Source organism: Schistocerca gregaria, chromosome 3, assembly GCF_023897955.1.
Source record: "Schistocerca gregaria isolate iqSchGreg1 chromosome 3, iqSchGreg1.2, whole genome shotgun sequence".
NCBI classification, from domain to species: domain Eukaryota; kingdom Metazoa; phylum Arthropoda; class Insecta; order Orthoptera; family Acrididae; genus Schistocerca; species Schistocerca gregaria.
In genome coordinates, this window is record NC_064922.1 from 496,911,046 (window position 1) to 496,929,273 (window position 18,228).

At 42.6% G+C, this 18,228-nt stretch overlaps 1 protein-coding gene across 1 annotated transcript in view; it reads left to right on the forward strand.

The window, feature by feature from the left end:
* Positions 1-3,296: 3,296 nt before the first annotated feature.
* Positions 3,297-18,228, forward strand: part of LOC126355443 (acetylcholinesterase-like) — a gene marked incomplete at its 5' end in the record, with an annotated part of 69,430 nt that continues 54,498 nt past the window's right edge. Inside the window, 2 exons of the mRNA XM_050005751.1 lie at positions 3,297-3,380; positions 17,661-17,937. Of these exons, the coding sequence (XP_049861708.1) occupies positions 3,297-3,380; positions 17,661-17,937 (361 nt within the window). The remainder of the gene's footprint in view (positions 3,381-17,660; positions 17,938-18,228) is intronic.

Consider the following 18,228-nt stretch of genomic DNA (forward strand, 5'->3'; position numbering starts at 1 on the left):
GGAGTGTATTATAAATGCAAATCATCATAGTGAATGTAGCTGAGTATTAGAAAAAGTCTATAACATAAATCTTATTAGTTAACACATAAAGACAGGAAGAACACAAATACATAAGGGTATACAAACACATAGCGGAATAATACGAAAGGAAAGGACAGGGTTCGTTTTTTGTGACACGTATAGGTTAATTTAGTTAGGGCCATTCTCTTGTAAGGATATTTGAAGTCAGATTGCGCTGCGCTAAAAAAAAAAAAATTGTGCGTCAGTTTAAGCTCAGTCATGTATAATTTTTCGAATGGGGCGTTTCAATTTGGTATAACGCTCCGACAAATGTCGGATCGGCGATTGTGTAGAGAAGTATCTGGAAAGTGTAGCTAACTCTTGCAAATAAAATGTTTGTGATTTTTCACAGTGGTTTACATTTAGGGACCGATCGGAACTTACTTTCTGAACAACCTTCGTATGAACTGACATGACGTGTTTAAAGGTTTTCAGCAAGCACTTGAGAGAAGTTGAGCAACTGAGTCAGGCTGTAAAGTATTCGTGTAACAGATTTGTAGCTGGCTGCCTATGTATGGAAAGAATTTTTGGTCGACGCCCGGTGCACATATGTAATTTGTTAGTAAGTTTCGAAATAGTGAATTATAAGCGTATTCTAATTATTGGGTGACGTACACGATATAAAACGGGCTGCTTCATTCCATATTCATATATTTACAGTTTCATAATGCGCAAGAGCTAAAGATGATACAATCCTGAGACAAACTCTACCTTGTTGCCACAACTTAGTTAGTTACATATTCTATACATCATTTGAACGATTCCTTCATCGAAATGGTGTTGAACGAGTCCGTTTACAGGATATATGTAGACGGTTAATGTGAACCACAGTGAACGCATTGTTATTTTATCCTAATCAAGCAAGTACATATAGTTTTTAAGTAGAACTTCGTTAATGGAACAAAAGAATTTGTCCAGGTGAAAAGGATTAAATTATATTTACCTAACTGTCAGACGTATCGTTGGGAAAATAATCAAAGATTGTTGTTTCTGCATATTGAACTCCTTTCTGATTCACTGACAGCTTTAATAAAGGATAAAAAACGTCATTTTGCCTTTTAGTGTAGCGTGTATGGACATCACTCTTTTCTCAAATTGTAGTGGATTACTTATGACGAATTTCATTAGGCAGTATCTATAATTATATTGTAACGGCCCTGTTAAAATACGTAGCTTCTTGAAGAGATACCTACATGACGTCTGTGGGTGAATACCATATATTAATCTTACTGTGCAGTCAATACATAATTTCTAAGTGGCTAGTTATTCCAGGAAATTTTAGAATAAGACGTTGTTAAGTGACAGTCTACATCTACATCTACATCTATATACATACTCGGCAATCCACCATACGGTGCGTAGGGGAGGGTACCTCATACCACACCAGCATCTTCACTCCCTGTTCCACTCCCAAACAGAACGAGGGAAAAATGACTGCCTATATACCTCTGTACGAGCGAGCCCTAATCTCTCTCATCTTTTCTTTGCGGTCTTTCCGCGAAATGTAAGTTGGCGGCAGTAAAATTGTACTGCGGTCAACCTCAAATGCTGGTTCTCTTAAATTTCCTCAGTATCGATTCACGAAAAGAACGCCTCCTTTCCTCTAAAAACTCCCACCCGAGTTCCTGAAGCATTTCCGTATCACTCGCGTGATGATCAAACCTACCAGTAACAAATCTAGCAGCCCGCCTCTGAATTGCTTCTATGTCCTCCCTCAATCCGACATGATAGGGATCCCAAACGCTCGAGCAGTACTCAAGAATAGGTCGTATGCAAAATACGTCAGGAGGTTGATTCATTTGTTTTCAAGATCAGCTGTTGAAAGAAGAGCAATAATAGCTGAACTTAATTGTTTGAGAAGCTCTGTAAACTCTTCTTATAGTTCAAGTTTGCATGAATATGCACAACCAAAAATTTTGAGCATTCTACTCTGTTTACTGACTCCTGCTCATCCACCTCGATTGTTGGTATGATTTTATTCGTTGTAGAGAAATGAATGTAGTGTTTTTTTCAAAAATTTTGCGAGACTCCATTTTCTGAGCACCCCTTTATAATTTTGTGGAAAATATAATTTACCATCTCTTCTGTTGCGTTCTCTCTATCGGGATTTATTACAACACGAGCATCGTAAGAAAAAAAGTACCAATTCTGCTTGTTGAATGTTAAGTGGAAGGCTGTTCATGTATATAAGGAACAGGAGTGGATCCAGATTTACAGTTTGAGGCTCGCTTTGTGCTTCTTCACCAGTCACTAAAATTTTCTACCCTTCCGACATTGTTTGAATTATTCGGAACAACCTTTTGCATTCAGTTTCATACTCTGATTCAGACAAGATCTGTGTGAAGATATTAATTCTATAGAAGCTGTGTTTTCAAAGAGTAACATGATCTACACAGTCAAACGCATCAAAAAGATCACAAAAAATTGGCGAACTTATATTATTTAAAGCTTGTACTAGTCGATGGGTGTATGAATAGCATTCTCAGTCGAATAGCCCTTCTGGAATCCAAACTCTGATATGCTAAGTAAATTGTCTCCACTTAATTGTAAGACTACTCTTGAGGGCAATAACTTTTTCAATATTTTCGAAAAAATGTCAGTAACGAAATTTGATGATAATTATTTAAGTCTGTCGAGTCACCTTTCTTATGGAGAGGTTTCACAATTGCATATTTTAACCTGTCTGGATAAATTCCCTGCTCCAGTAACGCATTACATATATCACTAACGAGAGTACTTATTAAGTTGGAACAAGTTTTCAGAATTATGTTTGCAATTCCATCAACACCTCATGAGCTTTTGTTTTTTAGAATTTTTATACTTCTACGTATCAATTTCAGTGACGGATGTTGGTGCCACATCCAGTTGCTTAAAATTTTTTGGACGGTCATTTTTAATATATCCTATTACATCTTCAAAAAATGGTTCAAATGGCTCTGAGAACTATGGGACTTAACTTCTGAGGTCGTCAGTCCACTAGAACTTAGAACTACTTAAACCTAACTAACCTAAGGACATCACACACACCCATGCCCGAGGCAGGATTCGAACCTGCGACCACAGCGGTCGCGCGGTTCCAGACTGTAGCGGCTAGAACCGCTCGGCCTCCGCGGCAGGCCCTTACTTCTTCAACTAAGCTGTTTAATCACATTTGTTGTAATTACCTAGAGCTCATTCCACCGTCTGTGCAGGCTGAGAACGTGCTGGTGACCACAGAGCAAGGACGACGGCGACGAGCGACGAGCGTCTACAATACGCCCTACACTGCCTTCCTGGGCATCCCTTACGCGGAGCCACCCACTGGAGAGCTGCGGTTCCAGGTGAGTTCACAGCGCTGGCCCTCCTGGGCGCCCCTCACGATGTTCCTTCCTAATCATTGTGTCTGTGTCTTTCACAATTCTAGATAGCGTGAGAAGACTTTAACGCTCAGTAGGCGATCAGTATGGAATAACTGTAAGAGAAAATTGGAGACGATTCTTATACTCCTGTTACACCCCTGCATCAGAGGTAACGTAATCCACATGATAGCACATGTGTCATTCCATCGTAACAAGCCTACGGATTTTATTTCCACAATATTCATACACTACTGGCCATTAAAATTGCTATATCACGAAGATGACGTGCTGCAGACGCGAAATTTAACCGACAGTAAGAAGACGCTGTGATATGCAAATGATTAATTTTCAGAGTATTCACACAAGGTTGGCGCCGGTGGCGACACCTACAACGTGCTGACATGAGGAAAGTTTTCCAAACGATTTCTCATACACTAACAGCAATTGACCGGCGTTGCCTGGTGAAACGTTGTTGTGATGCCTCGTGTAAGGAGGAGAAATGCGAACCATGACGTTTCCGACTTTGATAAAGGTCGGGTTGTAGTCTATTGCGATTGCGGTTTATCGTATCGCAACATTGCTGCTCGCGTTGGTCGAGATCCAATACTGTTAGCAGAATATGGGATCGGTGGGTTCAGGAGGGTAATACGGAACGCCGTGCTGAATCCCAACGGCCTCGTATCACTAGCAGTCGAGATGACAGGCATCTTATCCCCAAGGCTGTAACGGATCGTGCAGCCACGTCTCGATCCCTGAGTCAACAGATGGGGACGTTTGCGAAACAACAACCATCTGAACGAACAGTTCGACGACGTTTGGAGCAGCATTGACTATCAGCTCGGAGACCATGGCTTCGGCTACCCTTGTCGCTGCATCACAGACAGGAGCGCCTGCGATGGTGTACTCAACGATGAACCTGGGTGCACGAATGGCAAAACGTCCTTTTTTAAGATGAATCCAAGTTCTGTTTACAGCATCATGATGGTCGCATCCGTGTTTGGCGACATCGCGGTGAACGCACATTGGAAGCGTGTATTCGTCATCGCCATACTGGCGTATCACCTGGCGTGATGGTATGGGGTGCCATTTATTACACGTCTCGGTCACCTCTTGTTTACACTGACGGCACTCTGAACAGTGGACGTTACATTTCAGATCTGTTACAACCCGTGGCTCTACCCTTCATTCGATCCCTGCGAAACACTACATTTTAGCAGGATAATGCATGACCACATGTTGCAGGTCTTGTACGGGCCTTTCTGGATAGAGAATTGAAAACGTCTGGTCAATGGTGGCCGAGCAACTGGCTCGTCACAATACGCCAGTCACTACTCTTTATGAACTGTGTTATCGTGTTGAAGCTGCATGGGCAGCAGTACCAGTACACGCCATCCAAGCCCTGTTTGACTCCATGCCCAGGCGTATCAAGGCCGTTATTACGGCCAGAGGTGGTTGTTCTGGGTACTGATTTCTCAGGATCTGTGCACCCAAATTGCGTGAAAATATAATCACGTGTCAGTTCTAGTATAATATATTTTTCCAATGAATACCCGTTTATCATCTCCATTTCTTCATGTGTAGCAATTTCAATAGCCAGTAGTGTAGTGCTTTTTTCATGCTGAGAAAGACTCCACCATAAATTCTGCACAAGGAAGCAGCGAAATGGCAACTGGGAAAGGAGTGATGGTTCTTCCACTTTTCGCCCTCAGTTCTTCTGTAATTGGCCTATCAATCAGTGTGTGATTCAAAGTGCTCAATGTTGTGTCATTTGTGCCAGGGCTGCCCTGCAGTGACCACCATATGGACACACGTCATATTGCGCTTCATTCATGATGCCATAGACACAGTTTTACCGTTTCATTACAGTAACTCATGTGTTAGCTCTATGGAAGTGCTGCGCATTTACTGAGATGACACTGTCATCGCTTGCCTCAGCTCTTATTGTTTGCAAGTTAAAATAATTCAGTTACAAGGCATATGGAGATCAAACGAAAGGAGTCATAAAAAAAGATAAACGAAATTCTTTGCGGCCTTAACGACAGTGTCATAAGAGAGGAAATATTGTTGGTACTGCAGACTGCAACAATAATGATATGTTGCGTTTCAGTCTCACAAGAAAAGACAATATCTATGTAGATGCAAGGAAAATGGAAACCTTTGATGAAGAAACGAAAATTCAGTCTTCGAAGGAAGATGCTGTTGGAAGAAAAATTGGAACTAATTCGGCTGATTTTCAGAAAGCCACTAGACCACTTTATTTACACTGGGTATTCTGCCGCACTTTGTTCATGTATGACTGATGTCATTCAACTAACGACACCTTCAGTCTTACCAGTGGCATCGCCATCATCTTCATCATCATCATCATCATCTTCATCTTCATCTTCTTCTTTTTTCTTTTTCATCATCATGATCACTGGGAAGCCACTCCCCTTCCCTCCTATCTCCAATCAACCAAAAATTTAAGATGGTGGAACTAAGTAATTGTATTGATGTAAAATTAAAAACACTTTCCGCCTACTCCTTCCCTCTCCTCCCTATCCCCAACCAATCAACGTGTAGTATTAAAAATGGAAGAACCAATCAAAAACTCCAAGATGATGGAAATTGCCCAATTGTGTTAACTGGAAATTAAAAAAAAATAAACCTTCCATTTTCCATCCAATCAGAGAGCGGGTTTAAAATGAGGCATAACTAACCTCCACTTGGAAGTCAAAGGTATACATTACTCAACAATGGAAAATCTAGTTTGGAACGTAACAATATTATGAAAAGGGAAGTTGTTACTCACCATATAGCGGAGATGCTGAGTCGCTGATAGGCACAACAGCAAAAATGTCAAAATATATTGTGACAGACTTTTTGTGGACATCTGCGACTTAGCATCTCCGCTTTACAGTGAGCAGCAACTTTCCTTTTGCTAATATTGTTATATATACAGTATTTACATATCTCTGACTAATATAAAAACGGTACCTAAAAATAGTGTCAAATTACATTATTTCCAAACGACATTTTTACGTACACATCACACACACGCATGCACTCACACACACACACACACACACACACACACACACACACACACACACACACGTTCTTCTCAGTGTATCTCAGCCGAATGCCTGCACGTACCGACCACCTGCAAAACAGATATGATAGGCGGATCCTGGACCCAGTAGGGGCAAACTTGTCGGCAAGCGGATCGCAATTTATTCTCTACTGAAATCACAGTAGGCTTCAGTGTGTGGCACACCTGTTCGCTGGTCGTACCAAAGACCAATTTGGCTCACTTATACGATAAAGTGGGCAAGGATACCAAATGTCAAGACTGGTAAACCAGAACATAATAAGTGTGCCCTTGGCAAATGAGCGATCCGAAATGTTTCAAGGCACACTGTCGGTACACTGTCAAGTCACACTTCATCACAGGCTCCCCAGTCTAAACTACTCGCAAATGACGTCAGTTTCAGGACAGGTCCCAAGTACCAATTACACATACCAGAGCCTCGAGTAGAAGTGCTTAGCAGACAAAAGTCCCACATCATAGAGCTACGCACCTCTCTAGAAAAAAATTCCTTTTTCCTGCAAAGTGCATGAACGACACCGCCTTCACCCCATCTTGACCCAATCACGGGGCTCTAGAGGCGGTAAATCTCCCATCCAATTACTGGCCTTTTTTGTTAGTTTTCACAGAGAGGGAAGATGATTTTCTCCGAAGTCGTGTTACTTCCCACAGCAACAAGCGAACAGATACAATCTTAAAGATCTTTATTTAAATCACCTGTGCCTTGGAGCTTGTTAGTCCTAGCTATGAGGTATAATAACGATTCTGCCTCTAAACGTTTCTCAGATGGCAGAGTTTCTTATACAACCGAGGCGGCTGACGAAAGTGGTTCACAGGGCTATTTGCAGTATCGGCGAACACGAAAACTAGTGAATTTTTTCTACGCGTGGCTCTGCACACAATGCCTGGTTTATGACTCCACTGTGTAGACACATTCCTTCAGACTGCCGCCCCCAGCCCAGACTTCGGCTGGTGCCAAGGCAGTTATCGCAGCATTGTTCTGCTGGAGAATTGTCTCAATGAGGAGCTGCCCTGTCTGCCCCGTACAGCTGTGGGCCTGTCCAGCAACATTTACTGAGGGATGAGCTCGCCACCAATTGCTCTGAACTCCCAACATGCCGTTTCTATGAGCTAAGAACCATAAAATACCTCATGCTTTTAGCGCCCTACCAGGCTCCACCAACGTCTGCTCAGGCTGTGAGCTTTCTAGAGTCTTGCACAAAGTGTGTCAGGTTGTAACATAATCTTTAACAATTTCCCGTATACGCAAAATAGGTGAGAGAGTAACTGGTCCCCTCTCAAGGCATCAGAGATGTGTGCAGCGGGCCGGTACACCTGAGATCTGGCAGCTCTGCACGACCTTGTTGCGATGATGACAGAAGCCTCGCCCATCGACTCACTGTACTTTCGTTCACTGACAAGTTTCTATAAACATTCTGCAAACGCCTGTGATTATCTGTGATGTTCTGGCTCTCTGCTTGGAACACATCTCCATTACAGATGCCATTTTGACGGCTAAATATAGCGCCACCCTTATCTGAAATTCAGGTAGCTATAAGCAATGAAGCGGGAATACTCCACAGTGTCCCAATCAAATTTCTCATTTCTTCAAGCGAAATTGGCCAAGAATAAAAAGGGTGGCATTACTTACTGAACGCCGCTCAAGCTTAATGGTGATAGTTGGAAGGGAGGGAGAGGAGAGAAGAGTTTTTTTTTTATTTCCCAATAACACAATTTGGTTAGTTACAACATCTTAGCTCTTCTATTTTTCATACTTCACTTTTATCGGTTGGAGGTAGGGGTAGGGGAGAAGACAGGGAGGGGAAGGGACGTGGCTCAATGAGATCATTGGTAAGGAGAGCATGGATTGTCACATGACGGATCGAGGCTGCAATAGACAGCACCAAAACACTATTGCACACTCTCCCTTCCCTCCCACTCCCCCAAATTAAGTGAATTTTCCTAGCATACCATTCATTGAAGAGTTTCCATGACAAATTGCAAGCATTATTCATACGAAAGATACCTAGAGTAGTTGTTCCACAAACGATAAAATTAAAGACAAAATCATAGGTTAAAATTGTACTGGATGGCGCAAGAATAGTTGACACATGTAATATTGTCACAACACTTTTAATAGTGAAATGAAAAATTTTCAAATTTTGCACTAAGTAGTATGATCCATGGAAATTCATTTCACTTCATCACTTGTTCACTCCACTGCAGCAGACAACTTCGCGGAGGCGAGTGCACGTATTCCTTGCCACTTTGCGCCGCACAACTTTATTTATCTCGTTGCACAGTTGTACTATTCGGGCACGCATTGCCACGACATTCTGTGATCTAAAAGGGAAAAGATTCTCTTTCAGTTATCCCCATAAAAAAACTTCACAGGCATTTAAATCTGGACTTGAAGGAGGTCAAAACAATGCTCCATGTTGGAGCTACGAGTAACGATGGGAAATCATAAGATTGCAGAATATTTTCTGTAGAAAATACAGTAAAGCATTACACATGCTGTGTTGCGCCATCTTGCATAAACCACTGTGTGTTCAAATGTTCAAATGTGTGTGAAATCTTATGGGACTTAACTGCTAAGGTCACCAGTCCCTAAGCTTACACACTACTCAACCTAAATTATCCTAAGGACAAACACAACCACCCATGCCCGAGGGAGGACTCGAACCTCCGCCGGGAGCAGCAGCACAGTCCATGACTGCAGCGCCCCAGACCGCTCGGCTAATCCTGCGCGGCACTGTGTGTTCATAGGAAGATTATTAGCAAGAAGATATGACACAAAGTCAATTTCAAATATTGTCTTGTATCGGTCAGTCTGACAGTTTCATTGAAAAACACAGGTCCGATTAGGCCGTGACGTATAGAGCGCCACACACTATCAATTTTCCCTCATGCGTGGTTTCTTCAATAACATAAACATCTTTTGGTTTCCTGAGTTTCTTCTGGCGTATATAACTTTCAAATAACTTCCGGGAATTCAGCCAGGTAACACTTTCAGCGACCGCAGATATTTCGGCGGGAGAACACCCCGCCATTTTCAAGGCAAACTGCAACGGACAGGCGGCGTACATGCAAATTTAATACCTCGGTTCTCGAACTGAAGCAGGAAAGATAACACACACACACACTGAAGACTAGTGCCACCAAAGATGACCAAAGTCAGAGCTATCGATAGTGAGACTATGAATTCGCAGGTGAGGTAGCATTGACTCTGTCGCTCTGTTTTTTGACAAGGGGGAGACTGGATTCCAAACAGAGTTTAAACAGAAACATCCATCCCTGTTAATGAGGTTGCTCGCTAATTTAATCTCAACTGCCTCCCTAATAACACTGTCCCAATAGCTGGACGTGCATGCCAATATCTCGGTGTTATTATATAACATGGGGATGACCAATATCCTAGCAATGTTCGGCAATAGCAGATCTCTTTGGCTGCTGTAATCGTGTGTGCCGTTTATGCTCAGTATATCGGTCCTCCACGGTCCTGATAGTTTGACCAATATATGCCATGCCGCAGGTACAAGGAATTCGATATACACCCGCCCTACGCAGTCCAAGATCATCATTAACGGAACTCAAAAATTCTCTAATTTTAGATGGAGGTCGGAAAAACATTTCACATCGTATTTCCGTAAAATACGACCGATCTTGTTGGACGTGTTTACTGCGTAAGGCAAAAAGGCAGTAGACTTAGGTGTTGACTCAAAATTATCGTCAGTTACCCGATGTACAGTTGGTCGATAGCGCAACGCATGTTCAATCTGTCTATCACTATAACCATTTTGACGAAATGTAACTTCAAGATGTGACAGCTCAGCTGGCAAAGTCTCAGCGTCAGAAACGACATGTGCCCTGTGTACTAAGGTACTAAGTATCCTTTCACGCTGAGCCGGATGGTAACAACTATTAGCCTGTAAGTAGAAGTAAGTGTGAGTACCTTACCTGTAGACTGCATGTCCCAATGATGTATCATCCTTCCTCCTAACCAACACGTCAAGAAAGGGAAGGCAACCATTCTCTTCCACCTCCATCGTAAAACGAATGATCGGGTGGATCGAGTTCAGATGTTCTAGAAAGACATTCAAATTCTCCCTACCACGAGGCCAAACAACGAAGGTACCGTCAACACATCTAAAGAAACAGGCGGGTTTCAAAGGCGCCGACTCCAATGCACGTTCCTCGAAGTCTTCCATAAACAAGTTTGCGATCACAGGAGACAACGGACTACCCATCGCAACTCCATCTGTCTGCTCGTAATACTGGTCATTAAATAAAAAGTAAGTCAACACATGCCGAAAGAGATTAGTTAATTCAGCATCAGACCTAGCCCCAATTAACCGCAACGAATCAGACAGAGGAACACGAGTGAAGAGAGAGACCACATCGAAACTCACTAAAATATCAGAGTCATTCAAACTCAGTCCCTCCAAAAGACGTAAAAAATCAGCTGAGTTCCTGATATGATGTTCACACCGACCTACTTGTGGACTCAACAGAGAAGCAAGATGCTTGGATACACGTTATGTCGGAGCGCCGATGTTACTCACTATAGGACGGGAAGGAACCCCTTCCTTGTGAACCTTCGGAAGGCCATATAACCTAGGGGGAACGGCACTATAGGTGTTAAGACTCTTGATAGTCTCCTGCGACAAACCACGTTTCTCCAGGAGGCCGTTGGTCTTTCTCTCAACACTTTTTGTGGGGTCAGCATCGATTCTGCGATACGCTGAATCAGATAGTAAACGTTGCATCTTTTGTACATAATAATGTTTATTATAAAAACAACGGTGGCTTTGCCCTTGTCAGCAGGTAAAATAACAATACTAGGTTCAACTTTGAGAGAGCGTAAATCAGTCCTCTCTGCTGCTGTTACATTACTCTTGGGTGGACGGTCCCTAGTCTCAAAACTTTCAAAATAGCTTTCTTCTTTTTTATAATTATCCATGATTCACTACAGTATGACACCCACTTTAGACATAATATTTAGCAAATATTTACTCAGCTCCATTGGAATTCTTCTACTTGTTAGTAACTTCATCATCTTTTCAAACTCTCTGTTTTCCATAGATACCTCACCGATTATTTTTTCTGTGTGGCTTCTGTTCCACATCATTAAACATCCCAGATACGGAAAGGATTTTACTTGTTCTAATTTTTTGTCTAATAATATGTTAAATAGATCTTCCTTATTGCTTATTATTATAAATTATGCCTTTTCTGTAGTTTTCTTCTCATGCTGTACTACTTGTCACTTTTTACAAATTCTTTGGCATCTGGTCTAACTACCCTTCTGATCCCACCGGCATTACTCGATCATCCGCGTATTATACAGTCTTTACCCCCTTGTCCTTCAATAAAAAAGCTTCTAGCGTCCTCTACGGCCTTGGCTGTCAATTCTCCATATATGTTGAACAGCTTCGATGATAATGAGAGTTCTTGACTAGCATTCTGTAATGTGGCCATTTTTCTCTAAACATACTTCAAAGGATGATATGCAAATTCCATTGATCAGTAGTCGTTCAGTTACAGTGCTCTCTAATTGCAAACCTATATTAACATTAACAGACTCAGCATACAGGAAAGTTAAAACAACCTTCGGGGACATTAAAAACAAGGGTGATAACATTAAGAGTGCTACGGGAATTTCACTGTTAAATGCAAAGGAGAGAGTGGATAGGTGGAAAGAATACATTGGTAACCTCCATGAGGAGGAAGATTTGATGTGATAGAAGAAGAAACAGGAGTCGATTTAGAAGAGATAGTGGATCCAGTATTAGAATTAGAATTTAAAAGAGCTTTGGAAGACTTAGATCAAATAAGGAAGAAGGGATAGATAACATTCCGTCACAATTTCTAAAATCATTGGGGGAAGAGGCAACAAAACAACTATTCACGTTGGCGTGTAGAATGTATGAATCTGGTGACATACCATCTGACTTTCGGAAAAATATCATCCACACAATTTCGAAGGCGGTAAGAGCTGACAAGAGCGAGAATTATCGCACAATCAGCTTACCAGCTCATACATCCAAGTTGCTTACAAGAATAATACACAGAGATATGGAAAAGAAAATTGACGATGCGCCAGATGACGGTCAGTTTGGCTTCAGGGAAGGTAAAGGCACGAAAGAGGCAATTCTGACGTTGCGGTTAATAATGGAAGTAAGACTAAAGAAAAATCAAGACATGTTCATACGATCTGTTCACTTGGAAAAAGCGTTCGACAATGTAAAATGGTGCAAGATGTTCGAATTCTGAAAAAAGTAAGGGTAAGCTATAGAGAGACACAGGCCGTATACAATATGTACAACAGCCAAGAGGGAATAATAAGAGTGGACGACCGAGAACGAAGTGTTCGTATTAAAAAGAGTGTAAGACAAGGATGTAGCCTTTCGCCCCTGCTGTTCAATCTGTACATCGAGGAAGCAATGATGAAAATAAAAGGAAGGTTCAGGAACGGAATTAAAATTCAAGGCGAAAGGATATCAATTATAGGATTCGCTGATGACATTCCTATCTTGAGTGACAGTGAAGAAGAATTACACAATCTGCTGAACAGAACGAACAGTCTAATGAATACAGAGTATGGATCGAGAGCAAATCTAAGAAAGACGAAGGTAATGAGAAGTAGTCGAAATGAGAACAGTGAGAAACATAGCATCAGGATTGACGGCCACAGATTAGATGAAGTTAAGGAATTCTGCTACCTAGGCAGTGAAATAACCAATGACGATCGGAGCAAGGAGAACATCAAAAGCAGACTCGCTATGGCAAAAAGGACATTCCTCACCAAGAGAAGTCTACTACTATCAAACTTAGGATTTAATTTGGGGAAGGAAGTTCTGAGAACGTATGTCTGCAGTACAGCATTGTATGGTAGCGAAATATGGACTGTGAGGAAACCGGAACAGAAGAGAATCGAAGCATTTGAGGTGTAGTGCTGCGGAAGAATGTTGAAAATTAGGTGGACTAATAAGGTCAGGAATCAGAAGGTGCTGCGCAGAATCGGAGAGGAAAGGAACCTGTGGAAAACACTGATAAGGAGAAGGGACCGGATGATAGGACATCTGTTAAGACATGAGTGAATGACTCCCATGGTACTAGAGGGAGCTGTAGAGGGCAAAAACTGTAGAGAAAGACAGAGATTAAAATACACCAAAAAATAATTGAAGACGTAGGTTGCAAGTGCTATTCTGAGACGAAGAGGTTAGCACAGGAGGGGAATTCGTTGCGGGCAACATCAAACCAATCAGAAGACTGATGACAAAATAATTAACTTTGTTAGTCGCTATTTTTCACTTCTCTGTTTGCTTTTGTATTTTTCACATGTATTTGGTGGAGGCTTCGAGGACGTGAAAGCTTACGTGTTGGAAGTACGAGATAAGGGTCCTTTTTAGAGGAATTTTCCGCTATAAAACTGTTAAGATAAGGGCAGGCGTCTATCCGCAGGTAGTGAGCCTGGCCTTCTTGTTCCCCCAGCCCACTCTCCAGGTGGTTAGCAGAACACGCATTCTTCTGTCGAAAACATAAAACTCTCTAGAAGCCTGTCATCCAGGTAAGAGATCTCTAGGTTTGTGAATGTTCGCTAAGCTGTCCCAAAGTAACACTCAGTCTCAAGTATTAGAATACAACGTTCTGATTCGATCATTCTGTCGTTTTCGGGAGAGCCCTCTCTATTACGCTGACCCAAAGTGCGGTTTTTCGTTCATCAATTTGAGAATCATGTCAAAGAGCGGGAGAAGCCTCCTCGCTCCAGCTGCCCACCTCTGAGCGATCGACTGAAGTATAATGAGACAGGAAATAGCAGGAAACTGTTTAACGCTGTTACGTATTTTTCTTTCGTTGGAACTCACCATGCTCCTGGGAGGCTATTTCCGTTTCTGGTAGCATGACAACCGATTTACAAAAGGCATTTGGCAACAACACTTCTATTCAAGCTATTGTAAGCACTTTACTTTAGACTTTGTATAGTACAATCCACTTGAGGCTTTTTTAAAGAGCTCAGTTTAAGTCAGAAGAGGTGACTGATAGGACAAGCCTGGAAGGACGTCTGTACTTAAGCAGCAACGGCACAAAGAGAGGGTGGAAATCATATTCTCCAGCCATCACTGGCGCCAGCTACCTTATTCACTTTCTACGTGTTTTCATAAGATAAGCCATCATCGCACCCACACCATCGTTCAGAGCGAAGTTCATTGGCTCCCTTAAGGAGCCAGGTATTTAAAGTTACTTATCCGGCTTGCTGCTCTCAATTTTGACAATTCTGAAGTGCTTGCTCCCGTCTTTTCGTGTACTTTCTATATGTAATTAACAACTAACGTAATCACTGGCCGTGTCCGCAAATTTTTAATGTAACTGTTTTATCCACCTGTGCCAAGGTTATACTTTAGTGCTACACTCCATTATTCATTTGTCAATGTTTCTTTATAAATGTCAGGAGGTGTTTCCCATGCCTAAAGGTAATAAATCTAAGTGTTATTATGACCGTTTGTTTTCATTCAGAGCTAGAAATTTCTCCTGCCGTTAGTATGTCTCTGTGAGTGATGTGGTAACCATGTGTTTCATGCTTAATTGCCATACCCCTATTAATATTTGTTTCAAACAAGACATTTTCCTTTGTCTGGCAGTATCTTCTTTTTAAATTAATCTGCGTGATCATTTGGGGTGGTTCCTGACTCTGTTGGACACCAGAGCAGCAGACTCTCCACAACCGCTTCCAACGCCCATCTCTCCCATCGCCTCATTCCTTGTTCTGTCACTTTCTACTTCGTGTACATCTCCTTTATTGAACTTCTACCATCCCAGTCTATACCAACATCTTATAAGATGTTCATCAGTGTACTCCAGCTGATTCTATCGAACTCCATGCCTGGTCGACCAAATAAAGATGCACCTCCTTGCTCGTTTTTGTTATTTCCTCAGTCATCCTCACACAACCTACAGCAACTCTTGTTTCTTTGCCCCTTCTGACCCCATACTAGTCTTACCCAGTATTTTCCTCATACTAGTTTTAGGTAAATAAGCTCTTTGCGATAAATAGGTGCTGAGACGAGCAGCACCACCGGAAAAGGGTAAATCCCAAAGCTGGGAATTTGGACAATTGTTGCTACCATGGCCTTTGTACAGCTGATGCACCAAAAATGGTGGAATGTCAGACAAGCTGAAAAATGGCTCCTTATGAACAACTTTTAAATGCTTCGTGCGATTTCAACAAACAATATCTCAGATGACGTCATGAAAGTGGTCCCGTGTTAGTGGACACCACAAGTGAAAAGAGAAACAAAAGAGGCTTCTGAGAAGCAGACATAAATAACTGTTTAAACCATATTTAACAACAATCTGTCGTCACTTGCACAAGAATACTGGCTTATTTATTCATGGAGAAATACTTATCCAAATTTATTGTAGATGTTATGAGTGTGATAAATGTTAGTAAATTTTCTTTAATGTATTGTTGTAACACATTACTTTAGTTCACAAAGTGGGCACATTGACTCGCATGAAGTCTGTGGAACGTAAGATCGATGTACTTTTCGTGTGGGTGGTGTTCAGCCAATTGAATAGTAGACAATAGCGGAACATTATGGGAATCAAGTGGAGACTGGAACTTTTCGTGAGAAGAGCTCAAGGGAGCGATTCATGACACTTTTACGTATGTGCTGGATGAAGACAGAATTGCCTGTGGTAATGTGCATCATTCGGCTGTATAGGTGATAGATTATGGGCAGTGAACAGTTGCTAAGAGAGTTTAACTTTTGAGGACGCTTTTCGCTTGGATCTTGAAGAGGACACTTAGATGTTTGTTCTGGAAGAAGGCAGGCCTGTCTGTGGTAACGTGTGACATTCGTTTCTGTTGGTGACAGACACTGGGCGGTGAACGGCGGTTACAATACTGTAACTTTTGAAGAGGCTTTATATTTCAACAGGACAGGACTAACTTTTTCTGCTTGTTTTCCGGAACTGAGGACAGACAAAGTATGAGTTAAAACCGTTTGTACCACGTTTGTCAATTAGTGAATCATGTTAACTCTCAAGAGTTTTGAGCTGGCGAATATTTCGTGTATTGTCATTCGTATATCTTACATTACAATCTACTTTAAGGATTTTGCTACCATTCTCGTGAAGCTCTCAATATAACTTTACTGCATTTGGTAAGGCTATTTTCTTTCTGTTAACTGAATATCGTAGGACCACTTCTAGTTTATTTCAGACGTCCTTTCTTTAACAAAAAGTATTAAACATAGTTCCCTTTCGTCTAGAAATTACATACGAAAGAACAGAACCCGTGTTTTCAATTTATTGTTTGACTTTTATTTTGTGCATAGCCCAAGTGTAGTATGAGCAATCATAGGTAAAGAAACAACTAGTTTAGGTGCATAGAACGCTGTTGAGAAGAGCAACTACTCAACAGTAAGCGTCAGGTACCGTCGCTTATTCCGTCTCTAATGGCATCATTGTTGATGGGACAGTAATATTCTCTCGTCGTGGGCCAGCCTAATCAGGATTTACCATACAAAAGTACAAAAAATATTCAATTTTAAAAACACTGATAAAAAAACATTTCGTACTCATGTTATTAAGTTACGTTATGTACCTACAAACGACGGAGAGGCTCCGTCCCCGCCGCAGCCGCAGTGGTCCGCAACCCCACGACGACTACCGCAGTCCACTTCACCCCTCCGCCGCCCCACACCGAACCCAGGGTTATTGTGCGGTTCGGCCCCCGGTGGACCCCCCAGTTAACGTCTCGCTCCAGGCGACTGTAGCCCCTATGTTTGCATGGTAGAGTAATGGTGGTGTACGTGTAGATGGAGAACTTGTTTGCGCAGCAGTCGCCGACATAGTGTAGCTCAGGCGGAATAAGGGGAACCAGCTCGCATTCGCCGAGGCAGATGGAAAACCGCCTAAAAACCATCCACAGACTAGCCGGTTCACCGTACCTCGACACAAATTCGCCGGGCGGATTCGTGCCGGGGATCAGGCGCTCCTTCCCTCCCGGAAAGCCGTGCGTTAGACCGCACGGCCAACCGGGCGGGCATGTTATTAAGTTAACTCAGTGACGGTATCCGATAAGTTTATTAATTTTCTGCCTTTCTTCAACAACTAGTAATATCATGTACAACCAAACGGGAATGAAAGCATCTTTCCACGGAATTGTTTCTTCGTATTCTCCGCAGGCTCCACGGCCAGCAGCGGCCTGGGAGGGCGTCTTGAACGCCACGCAGTACGGCAGCGACTGCGTACAGAGTACGGGCACCGGGTATGAGGACTGTCTCTACCTTAACGTGTACGTGCCGGGCACGCCGGCGGAGGCAGCGGCGCTACCTGTGCTCTTCTGGATCCACGGCGGCGAGTTCGGATCTGGCAGCGGGTCAGACCAGCAGTACGGACCACACTTCATAGTCTCCTACGGCGTCATTCTCGTCACCACCAATTACCGCCTCGGGCCGCTCGGTATGTACATACACTCCTGGAAATGGAAAAAAGAACACATTGACACCGGTGTGTCAGACCCACCATACTTGCTACGGACACTGCGAGAGGGCTGTACAAGCAATGATCACACGCACGGCACAGGAACCGCGGTGTTGGCCGTCGAATGGCGCTAGCTGCGCAGCATTTGTGCACCGCCGCCGTCAGTGTCAGCCAGTTTGCCGTGGGATACGGAGCTCCATCGCAGTCTTTAACACTGGTAGCATGCCGCGACAGCGTGGACGTGAACCGTATGTGCAGTTGACGGACTTT